This window comes from Apostichopus japonicus, chromosome 17 (assembly GCF_037975245.1).
Source record: "Apostichopus japonicus isolate 1M-3 chromosome 17, ASM3797524v1, whole genome shotgun sequence".
Taxonomy (NCBI): Eukaryota; Metazoa; Echinodermata; class Holothuroidea; order Aspidochirotida; family Stichopodidae; genus Apostichopus; species Apostichopus japonicus.
Genome location: NC_092577.1, coordinates 18,843,940 through 18,867,986, shown reverse-complemented (window position 1 = coordinate 18,867,986; position 24,047 = coordinate 18,843,940). Strand labels below are relative to the sequence as shown.

General features: G+C 37.2%; 2 protein-coding genes across 6 annotated transcripts in view; one reads left to right on the top strand and one right to left on the bottom strand.

Moving 5' to 3' along the window:
• Positions 1 to 24,047, bottom strand: part of LOC139984711 (uncharacterized) — a 26,318-nt gene extending 2,271 nt beyond the window's left edge. For both annotated transcript variants that reach the window (XM_071998730.1, XM_071998731.1), the window contains exons 1-3: positions 23,026 to 24,047; positions 3,684 to 3,983; positions 1,626 to 1,747 (exon numbers count right to left, since the gene is read on the bottom strand). In XM_071998730.1, the coding sequence (XP_071854831.1) occupies positions 1,626 to 1,747; positions 3,684 to 3,983; positions 23,026 to 23,265 (662 nt within the window). In that variant the 5' untranslated portion in view covers positions 23,266 to 24,047. The remainder of the gene's footprint in view (positions 1 to 1,625; positions 1,748 to 3,683; positions 3,984 to 23,025) is intronic.
• On the top strand, positions 8,759 to 20,550 carry LOC139984722 (uncharacterized). 4 transcript variants are annotated; one of them, XM_071998752.1, is made up of 6 exons: positions 8,759 to 9,464; positions 12,150 to 12,185; positions 12,722 to 12,802; positions 14,570 to 14,647; positions 16,100 to 16,195; positions 16,705 to 20,550. In XM_071998752.1, the coding sequence occupies exons 1-6, from the start codon at positions 9,335 to 9,337 to the stop codon at positions 16,764 to 16,766; spliced, it is 483 nt and encodes a 160-aa protein (XP_071854853.1). In that variant the 5' UTR covers positions 8,759 to 9,334; the 3' UTR covers positions 16,767 to 20,550. The 4 variants fall into 4 exon arrangements, with proteins under 4 accessions (XP_071854853.1, XP_071854850.1, XP_071854854.1 ...); XM_071998749.1 differs by having other exon boundaries at positions 8,760 to 9,464; positions 14,567 to 14,647; XM_071998753.1 differs by having other exon boundaries at positions 8,760 to 9,464; positions 12,725 to 12,802; positions 16,705 to 20,549.

Below are 24,047 nucleotides of genomic sequence, written 5' to 3'. Positions count from 1 at the left end.
AATGTTAAATATTACACGGATGCAATCAATTGTATAGTTTTTGGTGTGGTCATGGTATTATATTAAATTATCAAGTCATTTTAATGTTCATGGATGTAAAACGGTAAATGGGAAAAATAAAACAAAACATATCATATATAAAACAAACACATTTGTTATATATACATCTGTCATTTCAGGGCATTTGGGCAGCTACTTGTAGTGAAGTTCACCGAGTACAAAACAATTTCGGCGTAAGTGCCCATATGACATTTGACTTGTCAAACTTATAACCTAATTATTACTAAATTTTCAAGTAACCAATATTATTGCCAATGGATACCACAATAGAAGTTGAAATTGTGGTATGAGCTGGTTGTGCTAAACTTAAAATTGCTTCAAATGAACTATGCGCTTTTTCCATAAGATAAGACAAGGAGTGCGCTTCGCACCATCACTCATTCACACGCGACGTGACTCTGAGAGTGTTGCATGCGATACACGAGGGCTCAGTCGGAGTGCATCTAGCAATGTCAACCCCCGGAAGTATATTATCCTGTAAATAACGCACGCAAGACCGTTCATTCATACAATATCATTTGTGTAAAACAAAATATAAAAATCTTTTTGGTTCACCAATAACCAAAATAAAACGTCCAGTGGGCAAACCTTAAAAAAAAGCGTATTGTAGCAAACATCAAAACAATGTAAATGTGCATAAAAGTAAAAGTGAAGGTCTTGAATAAAAGATTCACTTTTATATACAAAACATAACAGTACTGGAACGGTAATTGGCAAATTACACTGTACACAATTAGCAATTAACTGCTGGTCCCCGTCAGATTTTCTATAGCATGTTGTACACAAGCAGAATTCTTGTGTACAACATAGTATGTAAGAAATGCGCAAACAAACGTGCGCGTACGTTCCGTAAACACATTCATATTAAACTACACTGGTAAAACTGACCAAGTGCGCGTCCTTGTGAAATCAACCTCCTGCAGACTTTCGGACAGGATATTAAATTTATTTCTATCAAAACCTATAACTATGGAACACTGTAGTGTCATGTCCGGCTTGAGAGCACTCGTATTGTCAGTACGAGCAGTATGAATATCATGTTTCTATCAGATCAAGGTTAGGAATTGTTTGTACTGTTAATACCAGTGCTTTGAAGCATGATATTGGGGTACAGTTTAGAGAGGTATTAGCACTAGGAAATTGTCTGTTGCTGTATGTTGCTTGGGAATTACCATTGAACATGTCTGAAGTTTTGGACAAGAATGTTCACTGTGCTTTGCAATCTGAATTTTGGAAATCGTTGAAACGTTTTAGATGGCCTTGGCAGCGGAGAAAATCCGGGTATAAAATGAGGGGATGATTCAGTGGAAATTGATAAGTGTGCACGCGTTTGTTTTTACAAAGTACATATAACCGCACCTATAGCCATATCTGCGTGTACAAGAGATAGCAGTATATCTGGGAATTGGGGGTGTATCGCCGACCCCTTGGGTGTTTCACACTTTGACATATCGTCGAGCGCCTCCGTGTATGGTTAAATATAATAATAATGGAAGGTATGAAAAACGTTAAACATTAAAGATTTACGATTTACAACTCTGTGGGTTGCATGTTCATGCACTGACCTTGCGTCTTGTCCTGGCAGCCGGCAAGATCTCACGTGACTTCTCAGCTTCGTCTGGGGTATCATTGCATTACAGTTGTTGCACTTAATCTTTACTTCATTTTCATCTGTATTGGTTGTTGTCTACATAACGGTAGGAAAAAAGTAATTAATAGATGATGATAGATTAATTTAATAAAGCTACATCACAACAATCATTACCAAAATTTGATTGGAGAACTGTTGTTTTCATTTTCATTCTCAATCGTAATATTATTTTGATCATCTGGTAGGTACATGGTTTGGGGACTCGTTTCGTTCAAATGAACAGAAACATATCTTGCATGCACGGCACCAGGATTGAAGCATTAACGATTATCACTACATATTGGCTTGGGTGATATGTCTTTGGCATGCATACTGCATCATGAAGCACCGGAAAATACGCTATTTACGAGTTGTTCGGCTTCTATAAACAATGATATCATATTTGCAACACAGTATAAATATGTACGCTAACACGAGAAGAAAAATCAAGTTATAAGAATAAGTAAGACAAATAATTCAGATAAGTGCAAAAAATTTACCTACTGAAGTTTTATGTTTCGAGAAAATATGTGATAAACTGGACTGTTTTTGAAAATATTTTCCTGCTTCAATTTTAGTAGACGTTGTGCTGCGCATGAATAAACCAAAAACTTTAATCGCCTAAACATTACCATATTGTACAGTAACATGTACTTTATAGACGCACTAAACATTATCATAGGGGATATATAGTAACACACAGTCTAAATGCACTGAACATTATCAGGGCACACTAGCACCATAACTGCACTAAACACATTCAGGGCACAGTAACACTATAAATGAAGTAAACATAATCAGGGCACAGTAACACTCCACAAACGCACTACTAACATTATCATAGTGCACAGTAACACTATAAATGCACTAGCTAGACATTATCATGTCACAGTAGCACTATAAACGCACTAAACAGTATCATAGGGCATAGTAACACTCCATAAACGAAAAAACATGATGAGTTTTCATTAATCACCATTTCTGACCTGTTATTCCGTATATATTAGGAAATCAGACATTTATCTACCCTGTTTAATTATAACATGGAAAATGTTGTCGCTTCCTATATATATATATATATATATATATATATATATATATATATATAAATTGAATAAATGAATATATTAAAGAAATTGTACAACTCCCTGGATAGTTAATCCAAGCTAATTTTTTCCATCTAATTAATGTTGCAAGTATGTTGCAGTTGCAAGTATCCCCTGACTCGGGAATATTCCGTGTCGCAACCACCACATGTCAATGTACCCTCAGTGGTGCAATCAAATGCGGATATTCGAAGGCGACACGATAACAAGGTCAAGTTACCCAAAATAAGTTACTCTCCGGTTTGGGGAAATATATATTACCTCTCATTCATTAAAAGATACAGGATCATTTCTGTTTTATTTCGACTGAATCAATGACTAAAGGTTACCACACTAAATTGAAATCATTATGCCATTGTTCATCATGACAGAATAATTTATGAGTACAGCAATTTATTTACAACAAAGAAACATAGCCCACATCAGATTAGGCTAGAAAAGTCAATGAAGTGTGGACAATTAAAATGTTTGAATTGTGAAAATAGAATGTTATGAATATAAAGTAACTATTGAGGAGTCCTACCAATACATATTCACGTGTTTCATACATAGGCTTTCAGTGAAACAGAGGCACAACTCATTTCTATTTATTTTTTTTTGGACACGAATAGTGTTACTTTTACCTAAGCTGGATGAGCATATGTCTTAAAGTGGAGATGTCATTTGTTAAAGAGGGAATTAAATACATTTAACCGAAAAGAGATGTTGAAACCTCATTCAATTATTCTATATATGCAAGAAAACCACAGGACCAAGTTTCAAATCAATAACACCCCAGTTTACCAGAAATGGCCATGTGGAAATGAAAATACCTTGAACTGGTTTAAGCATAATACCGAATATTGGTAAGTCATTTGTTTATACGAGCAATTTTAAATGTTACTCACAGTGGTAGTCAATTCCAGATCGCACTGGATAGGTCGAAGATATATTTTTGCTTGTTTTGCCACATTTTTGAAATTTGCAGCAGTAAATCCTCCTTCTGGTATGGGGATCAAATGAAGGCGTTTTGACGGCCCATCGGCTTTCATGTATTCGAAACCACCCGCCTCTCTCAGTTTCGGGTAGTAGCGAGTAATAACGTCCATTACTTCCGAAGGAAGCGAATCCGAAGGAATGAGGACCTTCTTCTCCCCCAAACCACACTCGGTGAGTGTTCTCTGAGTAAAAATAGATGGTACCTTCATCTGGAACAGAAAATAGAACAAGTTATAATTCATTTTTTATTATCTACTACAGTACCGATACTATAGGACAATTAACAAATAAACATTTATTGATATGAACGAACTATGCTAGAGATTCAGTATCAAGGAATTTGTCAAAAAGTGCCATAAATAGAAACATCATTTTCGAATCAAACACTATGTTAGCTACACTTGTGTGTTTTGTTGAATTTGGTATTGAAAAAAAAGCAAGGCGGGAGATTTGCGACAGTTGTGTTATTATCACAACTCACAAGGGTTCATTCTATACATCAGTGTTTCCGCTAAGCCGCTATGACGCGTTTTTGACGCAATGGCTTGCCGATTTGACGCACTGGCGTTCAGAGAGAGAGAGAAAAAAAAGAGGGTTTAATTTTCTCATGAATTTTATACAGTGTGAATAGAAAAAAAAATCGTTTCAAAAGGCATGGTGTTCAGAACTTCAGCTTGAAGTGAAGAATTTATTACTGTAAATTGTTTTCAATTTAGGAAATGTTAACTTAGCGATCGTTAACTTTACCGTAGCTATGTTTTTCTATACATTCACGTAGATTAAGCTCGATTGCTGTAAAACTAAATCATATAACGTAACGCACCGATGCATTGCATACACTACGATGGTTCGCAATACCAGTGTAGCCTACCTTACATTACATTGCAACAGGGTCAGAAAAAAGCGGGGCGACGGGCGATTCGCCCTAGCAAGTTCTAAAAAAAGCCCTCCGAAAGCACAATTGCGAGGGCGAAAAAAAATATAAGAAAATCGCCCTCGTAATATCAGGTGTCTGTGTAAATTTAATTGTGACATGCTTTTTGCTTTAGCTAGGGTTTGCAGCAGGCGCGTAACCAAGGGGGGGGGCGAAGGGGGCGGCCGCCCCCCCCTTGAGCCAATTTTTTCCAAAATTTGTTAACGGTTTTTATGATATCACTAGTATTTTCAAAAGAAAATGCTAAGATGCAACTTACAAGGCCTGGGAAGTGCCATTTCCTGCGATCTGGGAGGCACTTTCGGGCAAAATTTTCTTGTACGCTTCGCGCCAATCATGGTGGCGCTACGCTTAGATAGTTTGCAATGCCGAATCTACAGTTTCGCCCCTCCCTTGGCAAATTCCAAATACGCGCCTGGTTTGCAGTAGCAGCGCGAATCGCACAAAGAGTTCTCACAATCCCGCATCACATTTGATATAATTTGAAGCAGTGCGGGAGGGTCGCGCACAATCACCGGGAACTTCCCGCGCAGTCACTGGCTAAGCAATTTCAGTACCAGCGACAATTACCTCAAATCCCCAAAAATCTCAGACCACATGGTAGCCTAACTTCAAACTAAGTCAACATGGAACTCTAACCTAGCCATCTGTTTATTCGCTCAAGTTGTGTCGCAAATAAAAAATAAAAATATCCAAGAAAAACTGCAATCTTTGACAACATGTTAGCCCAGGTGCGTATCCAGGGGGGGCGTTGGGGGCGCGCGCCCCCCGGGTAAGAAAAACAGGAGAGAAAAAAAAAAAAGACAAGAAAAAAGGAAAAAAAGAGGGGAAAAAAGAGGAGGAGGAGAGGAAGGAAGGGAAAGGAAAAAGAAGAAAGAGAGAAAAAGGAGAAAAGGAGGGAGTAAAAGAAAAATGCGAAGACACCGGGAAGAGAAAGAGAAACAGTGACATCATTACAGAGCTGAAGGGTAGCCAGTGACGGATCAATGATTTCGTAAAAGTGTGACTCACCCTACCCCTTACACCGACAACTCCATTTTTGGACGTTTCCATTTTCCTCTCTCACTAATGATCTATATATATATACTATATATGGTCTATCATAACGCGTGTGTAGAATTGTGCTATGAAACCAACTGTGGCTGGTCTCGAACTCGACCGTGTCGTCGGGTAACATGACGCATTTTGGGATGGGGGCGACCGCCCGCCCCCCCCCCCCATTCAGCATTTTTTTAAATGATATCGCTAAGTAATTTCAAAATAGAAAGTGCTTAGATGCAACTTACAAGGCCTGGGAAGTGTCATTTCCAGCGATCTGGGAGGCATTTTCGGCCAAAATTTGCTTGTACGCTTCGCGCTAACAAATGGTCCTGGGTAGTGCCATTTCCAGCGATCTGGGAGGCATTTTCGGCCAAAATTTTCTTGTACGCTTCGCGCCAACATATGGTGGCGCTACGCTTAGATAATTTGCCTACAGGCTTCACCCCTCCCTTGGCAAATTCCTCGCTACGCGCGTGTTCGAATTTGTAACGCAAACAGCAGATATCACATATCAGTGAGCATGAAAATGGCGTTCCAGGATGAAAAGCCTCAAAACTGTCCGACCTGCCTGAAAAAATAACCAAAAATTTTCGCGCTCTTCGCACGCGTTCAACGTGTTAATGTCGATATCATATAAGCAAGCATCGGTTATTACATCGCATGCCATCATGTACCGTACGGTCCGTTAAAATTGCGCAGTATACCGCGGGATGCTAATGTAAACAACGACATGTCTCATGTAGATGTATAAAAAACATGGAGGTCCAATTATGTCAAAACTCTCTTTTACATTAGTAATGGCGAATTAGGGGCTGCACCCCCACCGCGCAGTGGCGGAGCGTCCATACGGTCAGGGGGCGGATCCCCCCCCCCTGACGGACTCAAATGGACTGCTGGCGCCTTTTTCAGCTCTTTACCACTTTTTACTTATTCTAGATTATTGACTTTTTTATTGCGCTCTCATCTACTTATTGACATTTGTCACATTTTGTTGGTGTAATTTGGCGATGACACCTTATTCTTCGTTTATCTGCAGGCCCGGAAAGGGTCATTTCCGGCGATCTAGGGAGTATCTTTACTCAAAAAATTTCTGTACGCTACGCGCCAACCAGTGGTGGCGCTCCGCTTAGATAGTGTCGAAAGCGCCCCTACAGACCATTCTCGCCCCTCCTGACCAATAGCCCTAGCTCCGCCACTGCCGCCGCACCTCCTTCGCCTATGTGTGTAGTGTTCGGTTTTCAGAAATATCTGCTATTTTTTCAATTCCTTCAACCAAGTTTTATAATAGCCGTTATAAGAGGTTTTATTATTTGTACATGCACCAATAAATTAACTGTGTCTGAATTTTCGAAAATTTCTGACCAACATTCTTCATCATACTTCCCTCTACTCGTGCAATTTTGACCGTTCTGTTTGGGGTTGAAGGGTTTTTTCTATATTGATTGTCCATAGGTGAAATTTTGTGCAACATTATGGGTATGTTTTGAAGTGAATTTATTATTCAAATTCTGAACAAATAATGGGCTTAAAACCTTCAAAAGTGGGGCTGACGGGTATTGTGGGGCGTTACGTAGAATTACTACAAAAGCAATGATCCACAGGAGATGCGATGAGGTCGAACATGATGTGTGACTGGTGACAATCTTGAAACGGTTATGGATAACAAACAAAAACTATTGGGAAAAACTTGGTTCTCAGCCAAGTGTACATCGGGTTGGTCATTTTCAAGCCCGAGAAGTGCCATTTCCGCTGATCTGGGGGGCTATCAAAACCAGAAATTTTCTTGTACGCTGCGCGCCAACCAATGGTGGCGCACCACTTTGATATTAATTCGCGCCCGCACACATGCAAATATCCCCCCCCCCCAATATTTCAAACAAATCGCCGCCCCTGATCATGCTTGTCCTAGTTAGCATGTGTTACTCATAATTTAACTGACCAAGGATGTATGTCACAAACACATCTATATATATGCTCACACCTAGCCATGTTTATTACCCCTGGCCTTGCTGTACCAGGCTTGCCTCATCTCTGGCTTTAGTTAGGGTTACCTCCCATGGAGTGGTCATCTTTTAAGTATTTTCTTTCTAATGTTGTTAGTTTGTAGAGTTTTTACTGGGAGCTGAGAGTTCAGTTCACTACCTAGCACTTCAGAGTACACAAGTACTATTATCTTCAGTCTTTTGCTTCTCTACTGTTCAAGTTTAATTTCTATTCGGTGAAATGTAATTTACACCCTTTGTTCTTAAAGCATTCCATTACCTATAAAATATAACCGAAAGGAACTTTTGAAATTAATAAATAGTCTGCTACTATCCACCCTGTGTCATTGCGTTTTATTAGTGAAATGTATAGATATAAATGAATTAACTGTATAGATATAAATGAATGAACAGATAAACAAATAGTTCAATAAAAAATATGGCAAGCCATGTGGGACAAACACTGCATAATATATCCGCGTATTAATTGTAATTTATACGCATATTAATTGTAATTTATACGCGTATTAATTGGAATATATACGCGTATATATTATTAGCCAATCATATGGCTGAAATATATCCGCGTATTAATTCGAATATATACACGTATTAATTCGAATATATACACATTTTAAATCGAATATATACACGTATTAAATATAATACATATGGGGATTACATCCAATATATGCACGGATTAATTAGAATATACACGAAAAGAAAATTCCGCTCTTGCTGTGTACATATACCAACGATAAATGTTTTGGCGGGCTCGGGAGATCCCTTCAAAAAGCGAAACTTTTCACATGTAGGCTACAACACATGTATATTCGAATTAATACGCGTATATATTCGAATTAATACGCGGATATATTATGCAGTGTTTGTCCCACATGGCTTGCCATAGATGTACAATTACACTATGGCATGATTAACACAGGTCAGTCTACTGTACCTGACACTACAAAAGAAGCATTTATATATATATATATATATATATATATATATATATATATTTATATAAAGTGCACATTAGGTGCCCATTGCATATTAAAAAATGCTACCATAGAGGGACAGTAACGTTAGGGGAACATATTCGTGTTCCCCTAATGTTTAAGGGTATGTTCATTCTGTTATGAGGGCTTCGGTGTACAGGTTATTAGTACCCATTGATCGTGGATGCTGCCCTCTACACCCCTTTATTTTGATTGGACGATTATACATCTGAATGGATATTTATAGCTTGGCAATTTTTGTAGTAGTATATGTGACCTGTGCAAAATTTAGCTATTAGGGACCCATCAAGATATATCTCGTTTATTTTATCGTCCTATCGGTATATGTTTTACTATCGATGCTCTTTTAATGCGGGTAAAACTGACCAATGGAACTGTGACCTTCAAAGTCACAATTTCGATCCCTATCCCTTTCGGTGATACATATACTGATATCCATGTTCATATTGACGCATTTTCATTTGGTATACACACCTTGTCACGTCATCACCGCGCAATGTCGCTAAGTGTAATGTAGAGCTCATATGGACGTATGTACAGTGTGGTAAACGTGTTGTCCGTATGGCCGCAAGTGTTCACACTGTATGCAGGGAGCTGCTACTCTCTGCTGTATGCAAGCAAGAACGGTTAACCTTACTTATGTTCGCGAATCGGCGCGGTATCCATGTTGCACTATCACAATGAGAGCCGTCGAGATGGACTTTGGAAGCCTAGGTAATACCGTAATACTTTCTTGCAATTGGTAGATATTAATTCCTTTACCAAATGCTCTATTGACTAGCCTAGGATTAGTAATAGTATAAAGTAGGCCTCAGTTCCCTGTGCAGCTGGCTGATTACCAATCACAATTTGTGCAAATTATAGCTCAGCTCCCACTTGTCTCACTCAGTGTAAGCCTAACATTAACAAGATATAGCCTAAGTTACAGGAATGTTAGTTTTGCCCTAGATAGGCTAAACTTCATTTTAATTACATGACCTTTGTCCCAAAACTCTACAAAAACATAAATAGTGATGAATGATGCTTACATAGCACCGTTTTTTGATACAAATGATACAGTAAATATACCCTAGGCCTAAGTTAAGCCTTAGCCAACAGTAGCCTATTGCTGAAGACAGGCAAGGCTGGACAATGCTTAGCCTACATTAGTAAAATGCCTTATTGTCTAGAGCTATTGTGATTTTTTTGCCCACAATTAACTTAAAATACAAAGCCAATTTTCAATTCTGCCCAAAAATTTAATTTATAACAGCTAGCCTTAACCAGGGTAGGAATTAATATTTGGCTTTGGGGGACTAGTTTGGATATAGAAAAGTTGAAACGCCCCCTTAATGTATTTAGGAGGTTTTTTTTTAAGGTTTAGGGGGGGCTCTTTTCCAAAGTTCAATATATGCTGTTTACGGAAATGGTTGTAAGCATTCAACAGGATAAAGTCAGCACAATTGCCCTATTACTAGTGTTGCAATTTACTGTATAGCAAGTTCATTAAAAGTTTGATAGCAAAAATTTGCGAGCATTTAGCAAATAATGTCAATCCACCGAATATATGACGAAAACCAATATCCCATCAACTGAAATAGAAAACACAGGTTTACTTCCGCTGGTGACTTTTCCTAAGGCATGTATGTTTTTGTGTGTGGATAAAATCACATACCTTCCAAACAACTGCCAATTTCCAGCAAATTTAAAGTTGTAAACAAAGCTATGCAGTTTTTGTTTTGTTTTTGCAAACTGATGGTTAGGCTACATTTCCCATTGACTTAGTGTGGTTGTTAGGCTAATATTTGGTTAAAGATTGCAAGTTTTAATGGATATTTTTTATTTTTATTTTCAACACAACTTGAGCGAGTAAACAGATAGATAGGTAAGATTACCATGTTGACCTACTTCACCTGTGAAGTTAGGCTACCACGTGGTCTGAGATTTGTGGGGATTTTAGGTTATTGGCACTGAAATTGCTTAGTGGAGGCCGTAACCGCAGTAACTATGCGGAGATTGTGCGTGACCCTCCGGCACTGCTTCAAATTTTATGCGGGATTGTGAGAACTGTTTGCGCGATTCGCGATGCTACTGCAATGCCTAGCTAAAACAAAAGCATGTCACAATTAATTTTACACAGACACCTGATATAACGAGGGCGATTTTCATAAGGGCGAATCGCCCTTCACCCTGCTTATTTCCGACCCTGGCCTTGACATTTCACTTCCATGCTGTGCACGTAGAGGTGGGCAAATGTACGCACAAAGTTAGGAGGGGCACATTAGTAGAATAATCCAGTAGCATAGTGGGCTTGTTATTGAGGGTTTTAAGGATTAGATCAATGATCCTAATGAAAGATAATCCACAACAACCATCTGCAAGCATTTTTCATGTCAGACCAAATAGTATTTCATCCAAATATATTGTTCACTGCATACATAATGTGTAGAATTGGGAGAACTTTGACCTCACGATGTCTCTTTTCCATCACAAAATTGCCCATGTGCTAGGCCTATACAGATATTCATGATTGACAAATTTGGCATCAGTTTGTCCAGTTTTAAATTGCATTTTTTTCTTTTAATAGATTATACAAACAGTCAAGGCTTATTCATCTTTCATTGTAAATCAAACAAATTCTTTTTAATGGTATGTACCTGTAAAGGTTCAAGGTTAAGGAGTACATATTTCTGCTTTCTTTAACAGGGTTAGCTAAGCTGGCCTACTGTTCCTGGGGTGGTACTCTGATAAATATGGAGGCACCTCAATCAAGGTTCCAAGTCAATGATGGGCCTAAGCCTGTTACTATAAACCAAGGATAGTTAGGACACAAGTGCTTATTAACATGCGGGAGGGGGACGGTTGACCAAAAATTAGGAGTCAGAGCTGTTTCACTGATGAGGTGTTTGTGGTGCAATTTTCAGCAACATTTTGCTTATTTGACCTGTGGCCTCCTGACCTTTGACCCTTTAGCTAACTTATGACAACATAACAGTTTTCTGTCTTATGTAGGCTACTTCACATATATGCTATATTGTGAAGTCAAAATTGACCCCCACACATACACAGACATTAAACATTTTTTTATTCCCCCACCCCAGTTGGTACTTGCTAGCCAATGGCATAAGGTTATCATAAGGTATCCCATTAAGTGCGCACTAGCCCACCAGCTTACAGTTCTATACCACAAGGGATGGAAATTAGGCTACTTGTCTGTTTACAGACCATTGGTTTGTTCATAAACAGGTGACCCAATGGAATCAAACATCTCCCTGTCTCTAAATGTATACAAGGATGAGATAATAAAGTTACAACACAAAAAGTGACAAATATTTTAGCTCCTTGTGAGAGTTTGGTATTAAGGTGGTGATAACTTTATTAAACAGATCATGGAACATACTTCTTTCTAAAATTTTACAGGGCAGGTTGCGAATGAAGACCGAGAAGAGGCAATGGGTAAGATCCAAAATTATACTTGTAAGAGAAAGGAAACCATTTCATTGTGTTTTGGATAAAAGCTTTGTCAATTGAATGATGGAAACAAAAGGACCCAGTAATGGCGCAATTGAAAAACTTGATGTAAGAAATTTTAGAGGCTCAGCCGTAAGTGTTTGTTTTGTGGATATACTATTTGGTGTCCTTAATAGCTAGGTATGTAAGGAATGTGCAATCACACAACTTTTCATGTGGATTTTGCGATTATTCCTCCATGTTTTCCTCTGGGCACATGCATGCAATGGTAGACAACCTTCACTGAAACGTATTCCTCATGGAAAACAACCCCAGCCAAGTTGTAACCACCTAAAATATTATAAGTGTTTATGGTGGTCAATGGGACTGGTAGTCCTGGGTGAGGGGTGATGGTTCGAATATCCTATCTAAGCCTTAGTTTCTTTGTATACTACAAATTTCATAGAAGTTTCACCCAGCCAGTCAGTACTATATGGTGACTCATGTATTAATGCTTTTAGTTAATTTCTTGCTGTGTCCAGCAGAACAGGAGGCTGATGTTCAACAGAGAAAAAAAAGAGCAAGAGGAGAATCCCCATCCATGACCAACAAGTCACCTGTATGTAAGTATGACAGTTTATTATACTGGATATGTAGGGGCACCAAGAATTATGGGATAAGGGATAAATGGCAAGAATGATGTCGAAAAATATAAAATGTTATTGGATTAATCTTCAGCAAATTGAGAATAAAGTGAGACTTAAATGAGGGAAGTCAATCAGCTCCTTTACATTTTGCAGACTAGATCATTGCCTAATAAATAAAGTGATGTTATTGAAGTTTGTTATCAAGTCAGTTTAAACATAACATAACTGATTTTGTCGGAAAAAAATAGATATTAGAGGGACAGAGAAAAAAGTTACTAATCTTAACTGAGACAATTACCTGCACTGACCTATAATATACTGAAGTAGAACATGGTAGAACTAGATGTATTAATGTAATAACTGGTAAGGCTTGTATTCCTCTAGCTATGCTGTAGATTTTGAACGCTACATAAGTAATGTTCCATGTGAGAAACAGTTATCAGCTTGACATTGTATTAAAACGTTTGTATTTTGTATCTGCTTTAGCTGTTCATTACTCTCAAGACTCAAACATCTGCATTATATCCTTTATGAAATACATTTCCTACCTCGAAACAAAGAACTACAGAACTGTAGTAAACTTACCAGACCCTATAATAAAATACCTATGCTACATCATTGACCTACTCGATATCAAAAGAGGTATTAGTTAACAGTAACAACTGGCTGTTTGACTTTTGTCATGCAGTCTTAACAAAACTATAAATCAGCAATCAAATTGAAGAATATAGAGTGTAACTTAATAACTAATAAATATACCCCAAATATTTATTTCTTGTACAGAAGGACTCTCATATGCATGTGGCATACAAGTCAGAACTATGTTTTCCCTAATTCCAGTTCCTTTTCTTCTCAGGCAAATGTAATTGCATTCCAAATGAATTATACTGGCAGTCTTAATCTCCCTGACACATGCAATGGTTTACAACCTTTACACAGTAACAGAAGGAAGATAACCCTGCAGACTTTGTGACCCCATAATGCTTGTGTTTTGTAAATTTGGTTGGATGGATCATTCAATTGATATGAATTATCATTATGAGAGCAATTGGGCAACTAAATTTAATAAGCTACAGTAAGGTACTGTAATTTTACATGTAATTGCTAGTTGAGTCAAGGGATGGATATAATTTGGTGCCATCAGTTCTAGTTATTTCCTGGTGTCTGTTATCATTTGGTTGAATATGATAAAGTAGTTGCATGTTTTAGGAGAGGTGAAAAATCTGTGACATTTGCTTCAAGATGACTATGCAGCTACTGGAATTATCAATTAGTCTTGAAGCATATAAATTTTAAAGGCATTGAACACTCGCTTGAACTTAACTTTCTGTTGCTTGTAAGTGACCTATTGTTCGTGTGACTACAAAATGCAGACAGTACAGTAATGAAATGCTATCCCTTGTTATCTTTAGCTGGACCTGAGATGTCCATCGCTGTATTGGTTTTTACACTGTGCTGTGGGTATTGACCGCAGCATGAACTGACTGTACACTAGTGTCTAAATACCGATGGTAGCAAGCTGTGTGTGTGTATTTTCGGGGATCGATGGTGATGTCTAACACTTCTGTTACACCTCATTCGAAACTAGGTCACATTACCGGCATTAGACTTTCTTTTTGAGCGAGTCTTGACACCCTTAAACTAACAACATGCTGTCATTATCTTATTTGTATTGATTTGTGTATCCTCATCAAACTCAATTGTTTTAACGGTCTTCATTTAATTTCTTGCTGTGTCCAGCAGTGCGGAGGGCTGATTTACAACAGAGAAGAAAGAGAGCAAGAGGAGAATCCCGATCCATGACCAACAAGTCACCTGTATGTAAGTATGACAGTGTGCGAAGATCTTTATGACGGAATGTCAAAAAGTGTGTTTACAAAATGTTACAAAATCTTTAAGAGTAACAAGTTTATGAAAATAAAGGGACTAGGATAATGGGAGGCTCAGTTTGTCACACTTTCACTAGGGAGAGGTTTTTGTTTGCATCATGTTAACATGATTGCCTTGTAACTATCAAATTTGATTCAAGTTTTTTCATCGGCTGTTATGTCGTATTCTTCACTGAGCATGTCAATTTGGCCTGCATTCAGGCAAAAGGAATATACCAATCACTGCAGTATTGGAATGGTGAAAAAATGCTGATCAAATAAGAGTTAATATTTACTCTCTTCACAATACAACTTGATCGCCCTTGTGCGTGGGATCAGATCCTCCTTGCATACTCACAAGGATCGGCAGGAAGCAGCTAGGGTAAACTGATTTCAGTAGACAGAACACACTTGGTTATATATGCTCCATTAATTTACTTTTGGGCAAGAATTAATCAGTTGCAGTTAAAGGTGGCAATTGCTCTTATTGTGCTATGGAAATCTGTTTAAAACAATATTGTTTATGCTTTAGTTTTTATTTTGGGTAAATGCAATAATCAAATCATGTGGAAATCTGGCAAATGAGTCAAAGCAAGGAAGGACAGCTATTTTGAAAGAAAAACCATTAGATGAGCTCCTTTGGCATGCAAACAGCTGGAGTTTATTTGAAGAAAAAAAAGTAAAATCAAGAAAAGTGTACAATTCTTTGTGGGAATCAACTCAACCAAGGAAATGTTTGCAGAAGTGCTCCCATAATAAAGAAGATGTTTTTATGCTTTGTCTACACAGACTTTAGGCCTTGCTTGTATAAATATTACTTGAGCATCATGATGCACCTTAGTAAGAAAGCAGACTAAATTTAGTTGGCTCCTTTTTCTGGATTTGAAATGACAGAGTAAAGTTTTATTTAAGGACTGGAGACACTCTTCCAGTACCTTGTTTTTAGCAATTCGTATGTGATGAAAGGAAGGTTGTTATTACTGGTGCACCTTTATATAATGAAGAAAAGGTTTAATCCTATTAACAAGTTATACAACTTCACATACCCTGACCAGAATAAGGTACATGTGGAGGATTCCCAAGTTTCCCAATTGCCTCTACAGCTAGCTGCTGCAGCAATCATTTCCAACACCAGACAAATTGGGTATTAGATGTTTATTGTACACATATATTCAGACATTATGACTGCAATAGTTTCAAATCTGCTGAATATTAATGAGCATTCGCAAGACAACACTTCCTCTGGTTGCTTTACCTAGTGTTGTTTGTCAGGCGTCAGGTACCTTCCATGGTGTACAACTGTATCATCAAACATGATTTCATATATAGTTCTTTCTAATTTTTGAAGTCATGTTCAAGCTCAATTAACATGGATTTCACTTTTTATTTTCCTCATTTGTTTCAGGTAGGAAATACATTAAATGGAGTGAAAGTGCTTCAAAGTGTGTGGTGGAAAATTTTGAATGTTACACCAAAGGACTTGCAGAAAAGAAGCTCCCAAGTAAGTATGCATGCCTAAGTTAAGGCCTGATTAAATTATATAATACATGTTTGCTTTATCTCATGAATATTAATGAGATCAAAACACTTAATGTTAATATCTTTAAATTGGGAAATCAGGCAACTGTAAGGTGTAATTTCTTCAAACATATTCCAATTGCAAAAGTACAGCTACCAAATGTTGGAGGTTCTTCAAACTTTGTTATGTTGACATTGGCAGATATTTGGAAACCTGCTGATATGTGCTGTACAACTGATATCAAAGCATGAGGGACAAGTCTTAGCATTATTTGCAAACACAAATTTTGCTCTTGTTTCCATAGAGCTTTTTGAAAAAATCCCTATGAAACTAATCAGTGAACATCAGCAAGGAACTGTGTTTTCATTCTGGTTGTGTTCCTATCAAAAAGTACCACTGGAGTTACCTTTCATGATCCTGACCCTCATAAAATTTTATGAGCAAAAAAAATCATTTCTATTTCGTAGAGTTATTTTTTTTTTCCCAACTAGGTCGCAATGAGATTGAAGATTTTCTGGAGGAAGGAGCAATAGACCATATGTTTGATTGGTAGACCGTCAGAACAGCAATTATCAACGAGCCGATAAACATAGGTTTAGGGAAAGGGCGAGATCAGTAGAGATGAAGATGTTATAGATTAAGTGTGTTCTAATTTTACTGTGTTGACTGTAATGGATATAATAAACACTGACAAGGGACGTAGCTAAGGCCTGATGATTAGGGGGGGGGGCTACTCACATGAACAATTTTTCAATTGTTCACTTTATTCCAACTGAGTATTTGGAATGAAGTGAACAATTAAACATTTTGCAGAAAGATGTTGAGTTGACCAGATACAATAAGTTGTCAATTAAACATTTTGCAGAACATTTTTCAATTGCTCTGATGGAATGAAGTGAGCAATTGAACATTTTGCAGCAAATGTCCAATTGACAAGATACGATAAGTTGTCAATGAAACAATTTGCAGAAAAATGTCCAATTGACGAGATATGATAAGAAAATTTTTCAATTGCTCAGTTAAAGCAACTGAGCAATCCAACATTTTCCTGATTTTTGATAAGATTTTATCTTGTTATCTAAACAGTTTACTAAAAATGCCAACTTATGGGGCAAAGGTTTTCTTATGTTGATGGCACTTTTAAGCTTCTGTAGATTATCATTTGAGTGTTTTATTGTATTCCATAGAGACTATATATCCTGAACTTACTTGAAGGGTCAACCCACCCAATAGCAAAATTAGTACATATATAAACCGAATTGAAGCTGGCGAACCTTGTACAGTTGTTCTATTAGGCATTTGTATTTAGAGCATTCAGAATCATACAAAGTTTTGTACGGTGGAGTATAAGGATCGCGAGATACAATTTCTCAAAGTGGCAAGGAAAATGTGGTAAATATGACTGATTAAAGGTCAATTTTAACCGAAATATTTAGGTCATTCACAATCACAAGAATATATGAATAGGCCTAGGTAAATTGGAGTGCGACAGTCAGAAATTCTGATTGTCACACTCAAATTTTCCAATGTCAGTTTTACCAAGATTGGGGGGGGGGGGTTGAGACACTCCCACACCCCCTCTCTAGCAAGGTCCCTGCCACTGCAGTGTGGGCACATATGTTTAGCTGTTCTAGTGTTATAAAAAAGTAGAGAGAAGGAAGAGAAACCTGCTAATGAAGAGCTTCTGTGTTCCAACTTGATCTCATTTTCTGTATTTTCTCATAACTTGGGTAGCTAGGCTACTGAAAGTGTTCTAATTTAAACTTTAAGTGTTTACAATTGATGGGTATGTTATTTGCATTATTGAAACACAACGTAATGGTAAAAGAAAAGATACTTAGAAAGTTGTAAACAAGAATAACAAACTGAAGGAGCTTTAAAGATTAAAGGGATAAAGTCCTTGATTATTTGTTTTTTTTGAAGTCAAATCATGTACTATATAAGATTATTGATTGTTATATAGCATAATAAAGGTAATCTGATCCATTGAAGGAATATTCTTTGATGGTAAGGCACTTTCCGTAGAGATCAAGCATACCTCTACATGTATGTTTTTAACTTTTTATGAGTGATATGAATATTAACCTGTTCAACTTTATATTGAGTGGTGTCAATGTTCAGCTGTTCAAGTGTGTTAAAACAAAGACAGAAGTGAGAAGAGGCTGCAAATTAAGAGTTTGTTCCAGTTTTATGTTTACCAAATCTTGTTTAGAATTGTGTTTTCTTTCTGTTTACCTGTGTAGTACATAAGGACACACGGTAGACAACAAACTTCAAGCAGAGGTTTCAAAATGAAAACAAAGGATTCAATGTTTTTGTAACTGAATACATATGTTTTTAAATGAGTGGTTAAACATCTTATGTGTGCCATTTTAAATTAAAGTAATGCACAAGAGGTTACATCACTTGATAAACTCTCAGAGTTATGTACAGTGAGCATTACCAATGTGTTGCTGATACTTAATATCATGAACTCATGTGTTTCAATTTGCAACAATCTTTACCTGCATTAGCGGGAAGAGAACAAGTTATAGCAACACCTGTGACAGTGATTTGCCAAATTAGCATTGTTTGGTGTTTTCTGCCTAAATGAGCACTTTGAATGCGCAATGATAGAAGTTAATACTAAAAACAATATTTGCCTGTTTAAAAAGGGTTCTCAGTTGACAGCCAAGTTATGAGAAGGAGGTTATGGTTGGCTGTATGTTTGATAACATAGACAAACTTAAAATACTAGGTTGAACACCAATTACATTTTCATTACTATTTTTTATGCGAATGTACATCTTTGCTCAAATAGTTTGATGCATAAATGGCTAGTTTGCATACAGGGAAAATGTAAATAAACAGTACCTTGTTTCGCAAAGGGAACCTCTTAGAAGTGAATGCAGAGGTCAACATGTTTAAAAGCTGTATGTAATGGTGCATTTTCACTGCAGCTTAATCAGTATTGACAGCCCAGTATCTGTTGCCTCATGTTTATGACATGGCTAATTTTCCTTTTTTTCTTCAAGATAGGTCAAGTTTTCCTTCTATAGATCTGTTCATGTGATTATTAAATGTTAGTTCACTGTTTAAAATATTTGAGAGATGTTGAGGTAGTTGTACTTTTCTTTTGCTGTATATTAAAAGCATTTCTGGTCACCTGTCTATTCTATTCTTTTTTTTTATCTCATCCTGATAAAGCATGCTAATACTTACTAAAGATCACTCACTGATCTGCTTAAAGTCAATCATTGGTATAAACCAACACACATGCACACAAGGATACATTGCTTGTGAGAACCTGTACACAAAGCTCTCAACAAGATGCAAGCAAGCAGGTGTAGTTCCAGCAAGTAACTCAAGAATTATACCACAATTGACAATCGATTACGTAATCACAGAAACTTTTTTTTCCGATTCAGCAGATTTTCAAGCTAATTGTATTGTGTTTTGTTTTCATAAATACTATGTAAGTTTATTGGTCATTGAAACTTCTCACGGAGCACTCACAAAGAATTCACATAAGATATGAATACTTTGCTATACTATGACTCTTGTCAACACTACTGCTAAAATCTAGTTTACTATGTATGTTTTATTCAAGATTTCAAGGCCTTATGTTTCCTCCATTTAATAACCAGCAATGTTAACAGAAAGGGATCCACACTTCTCTTGTGGTGTACTTTTGTATTATGTTCTCATTCCAAATGTTCACAAGTTGACTAGTATAGTGTACTCCTGTAAACAACACAAAATGTGCATTTTACTTGTATTTTCAAGAGTGTGTATGAGTAATTGATGACCTTTTGAATGGTTCATACTATGGAGATAGTGTCAATTGCATAGTATACTCTGCACCCAATGATCAGTTGTAATCTACAGGGTACATTAATTTCAAAGCTGCTGATTTTCATTTATTTTTGTTGTTCTCGTGCCATAAGGTTTTTATTAAAATTAAATTAAAAATATCTTTGTGCTTGAATGTTTCCTTTCTTAGTATTTATGCTTTCTGGCTTGGATTGTGAAGTACTGTGATCATATGTATTGTGTTTCTGGTAACATTGAAAAATGCTTAGGGAACATAGGCTGTGATGGGGGAGGGAAAGGATGTATGATTGATGAATTGCTGACCAATGTCATTGAATATGCTAGACATGGATCTTCCATCTAGCCAAATGGATTAAAGCCATATCCGTCAAGATAGTCACAAGTCTGCCCCCACTCACACAACCCCAACATTTTACTCCCTATGCACGCTAGTGGTTCAACAATAGAGCCAAGAGTTTACTGAATAAAATCCGTGGCAAAAAAACCTTCACACCCATAAGTACAGCCGCCCACACCCCCACCCCCCCCCACCAACAAAAGAATGCCTCTCAGTATAATGCAACTCGTACCCTAATTTAATGTCATGTGGTGACCACAGTATGCCTGAAGTATACTGGCTTTGTAGAAGACCAAGCTAATTAGGTTTTCCTCGGTGGAAAAATCTGAGCAAGCTATGTTTGAGGTTAAAGCTACACAGATAAGAGAGGTAGAAGTGTGCCATGAACACTACAAACAGACTGCTATGACTAGAACTTCGTAAAAGACGAAAAGGAAAGCACCGTACTTATCAAAATAGCTACTCCGATGGAATCTGACCAACTTTTGCTAATTAAACATTGACAGCATTTTCTGATCAAGAAGAGTGTTCGACCGATAATAGGTTAGATAATCGGCATCGGGCCGATTATCAGACAATCGGTAACCGGCATCGGCAAAAACCATTGCGCTACCGATTATTTGGAACCGATTATTAAGTTCCACATCAAGGATTGTATTTTTACGCGCTTTTGATTCACCACAACTACAACGGGAGAAGTTCGATTAAGCGCTATTCATAGCCGGGGAAGGTGCGCTAATCTACCGTGAAGGGGTATCGCAAGTCCCTCACGCGAGTTTGTACTAATGCTGTTCGATATACTATCCAGTTTTAGCAGTTAACATCATACAGTATACTCGCGATAAGCTTAGAGGGACGACGTTATTATTATTTTTTCACTTCGCTTCTTGAAAACTGGAAAGTGAGAGTGACATTACGCTTTGTTCATTGTGAGTTCTAGGCACATTAGGCTAGTCTAGCTAGAGAACTGTTGAGCTAAATAACTGTTTAGTTTGAAAATACGCCCAATTTTCTCCAAATGCCATAAAATTATGCAATCAAGGCGCCAAATACTCCTAAAATTCCCTAGAAATGTTTGGCGACAGTCCTCGGTAGTTCTACTGCATTACCATTTGTGATTACTAATCACTGATTAGGCAAATATTCTTACGCATATTTTTGCGAAAAACCCGAAGCAACTTTTTTCCCCTGACCCTAATGTACTATATACGTGCTAAAATATCACCTTTGCAGTAATTAAACTCACCGACTAAAGCATGTCTGATTTCCAGCGACAACGTCAATGGGACTTTAGTGTGGTTTTCCCACGTGTAGTAATGTCAATGGAGAAGCGCCATTGACTTACTGTGTATGATCGTTTAAACAACGTTTCATCGGAAGGTTTCCCTTGCATATGGCAAAACTTGAAGCAAACGTTCGGGATTGTGTTATCTTTTTCAATAAAATATTAAAATAAAACTGCTTATCCACTAAAGGTAATAGGCATCGGCCCGATTGTCACAGAAACTAATCGGTACTAGGTAAAGCTGATTATCATTTAGTAGGTCGAACTCTAATCAAGAAATCTTTACCATAATTTGTGTTTTTGTCACACCGTAACATTGGAAAATAGTGTTGTTATAATCTAATAAAATGTGTATACTGACAATTGAAAGTTCTACATTAGCTGGTTATATTTTGAGCAAATTTATTGCTTAAAATTGCCGATAATGCAGTCAACTTTTTTATATAAGATTCTGTCCTATGACATGCAATGAATGAATGACACACACACTTAAACCGTATACCGATCGGAGAGTTGTATAAATGCACACATTATGTGAACATATGTACTGTACCCTTAACTGTGAATAGGGGGACATATGCAAGTGTCCCTCTATCGTACTAAAAATTGTTTGAAGTACGTAAAGAAGACACAGTTACTATCGCTTTTCTGATATATCTGTCAATGAGTTGCATAATAGATGCGATCCAAGTTCCATGCACTGCTATCAATCCCTCCAGTCTGCGGTGAATTTATCCTTAACGACGCATTTGCATCAAGACTTATATGTGGCTTTAAATGGAAAGTCCATCCAAGGTGGGTTTTTTGACCGTGTCCTGGTACTGTACACTTTAGGGTTATATATATATATATATATATATATATATATATATATATATATATACATATATATATGTATATATATATATATATATATATATATATATATATATATATATATATATATACATATATATATGTATATGTATATATATATATATATATATGTATATATATATGTATATATGTATATATATATATATATATATATATATATCAGCTTTACTGACGGGCGGTGCCGCATGGGGTTTGGTATTTGCCGTTACACTTGGTTATACACAGAGTTTTATACACTGGCAATATTACACACGGGTAGAAAGTATCACAATGTTGTTTCATCCCTCTAAAACCATGCCCCTGTCAATTCTTTTTTATCTGCTGCCGAAACTTCAATGCCTCTTGGGTACTTTTATATGAGTGTTCAAATAACTGATGACATCTAATTTAATAACATTATACTATAAACTGTATATTGCTAATTCCTCTATGTCAATGTAAAAAGTTTAAAAGGCGAACAAAATAATGCTTGGAACGGTGTAAACAGATAGTATAACTTACCGTTGCTCGATCACAAAGGCATAGAAACGTAAACGACAGGGAAACTGCTTTCTTTTTCCGATGACCTCCGTAAGGGGAAAACTTATCTCTTGTTTGTTGAGTAACTGCGCAAACAGATTTATTAAATAAATGAATGTTATTTTGTATGAATAATATGCATAAATGTATAGAAATTGGGAAAGTCGTTGAGAAAACACTGAATGAATTTGGTAAAATGTACGAGAGCAGCTCGATATTCATAAGGTCCGATACTCGTAAGGTTCATTGGTCATAAGGTTCGTTAGTCATAAGGTTCATTGTTCATAAGGTTCGTTATCAATTAGAAAAACGGTTATTTAGTCGTTTGTTATTCATAACTGGAAAAAAAGCTTCGTTATTGATAATTTAAAAGAAGGTTCGTTTTCAAAATTGGCAAAAAGGTTCGTAATTAATAAACTTCTAAAATAAGATCGCTATTCATAATCGTTTGGTCGTCACGCCCCAGTGCCCCTGCATTCCACTGCCCAAAAGTCGAGGTACCCACTGGCAGTCTCGAGCTGCGCATGGCCAGGGGAAGATGGGGTCACTTGCGGCCCAGACGTGGGCTTAAGGGTTAACGAAGGCAACTATCGAAAATACGGCTACCGCATGAATAATTTGCTGACTAGTAACAGCTGCAGCATAACCAGTTGCCCACAGGATACTTTTTTTTATTACTTTTTCAGGGGGGGGGGGGGGTGGGGGAGGAGAGGGAGGATCACTCCGCCCTGCTTTTTTGTTGTTGATATTAGTACCGTACTGTATGAATATCGAACCTTAATTCAGATTATGAGTAACAGACCTTTTTTGCTATTATGAATAACGAACCTTATCAACAATGACCCTTATGACTAATGGTCCTTATGAATATCGGGCTGACCCAAAATGTACCCTTAACAAACACCACCGTGGTCATGTGATTTGGGGTTTGGCATTACTTTTAACATGAGCCCAAGCAATGTTATTCGTTCGTTTTGAGATGTTACTGAAACTGTTCAAAGAAA

Excerpts from the sequence above, each read along its gene's own strand:
- LOC139984722 (XM_071998749.1), top strand. The coding sequence starts at position 9,335 with ATGCAGGGAGCTGCTACTCTCTGCTGTATGCAAGCAAGAACGGTTAAC. Across the intron at positions 12,803-14,566 it reads GACCAACAAGTCACCTGTAT|CAGTGCGGAGGGCTGATTTA; the intron begins GTAAGTATGACA and ends TGCTGTGTCCAG. Across the intron at positions 16,196-16,704 it reads TGCAGAAAAGAAGCTCCCAA|GTCGCAATGAGATTGAAGAT; the intron begins GTAAGTATGCAT and ends TTTCCCAACTAG.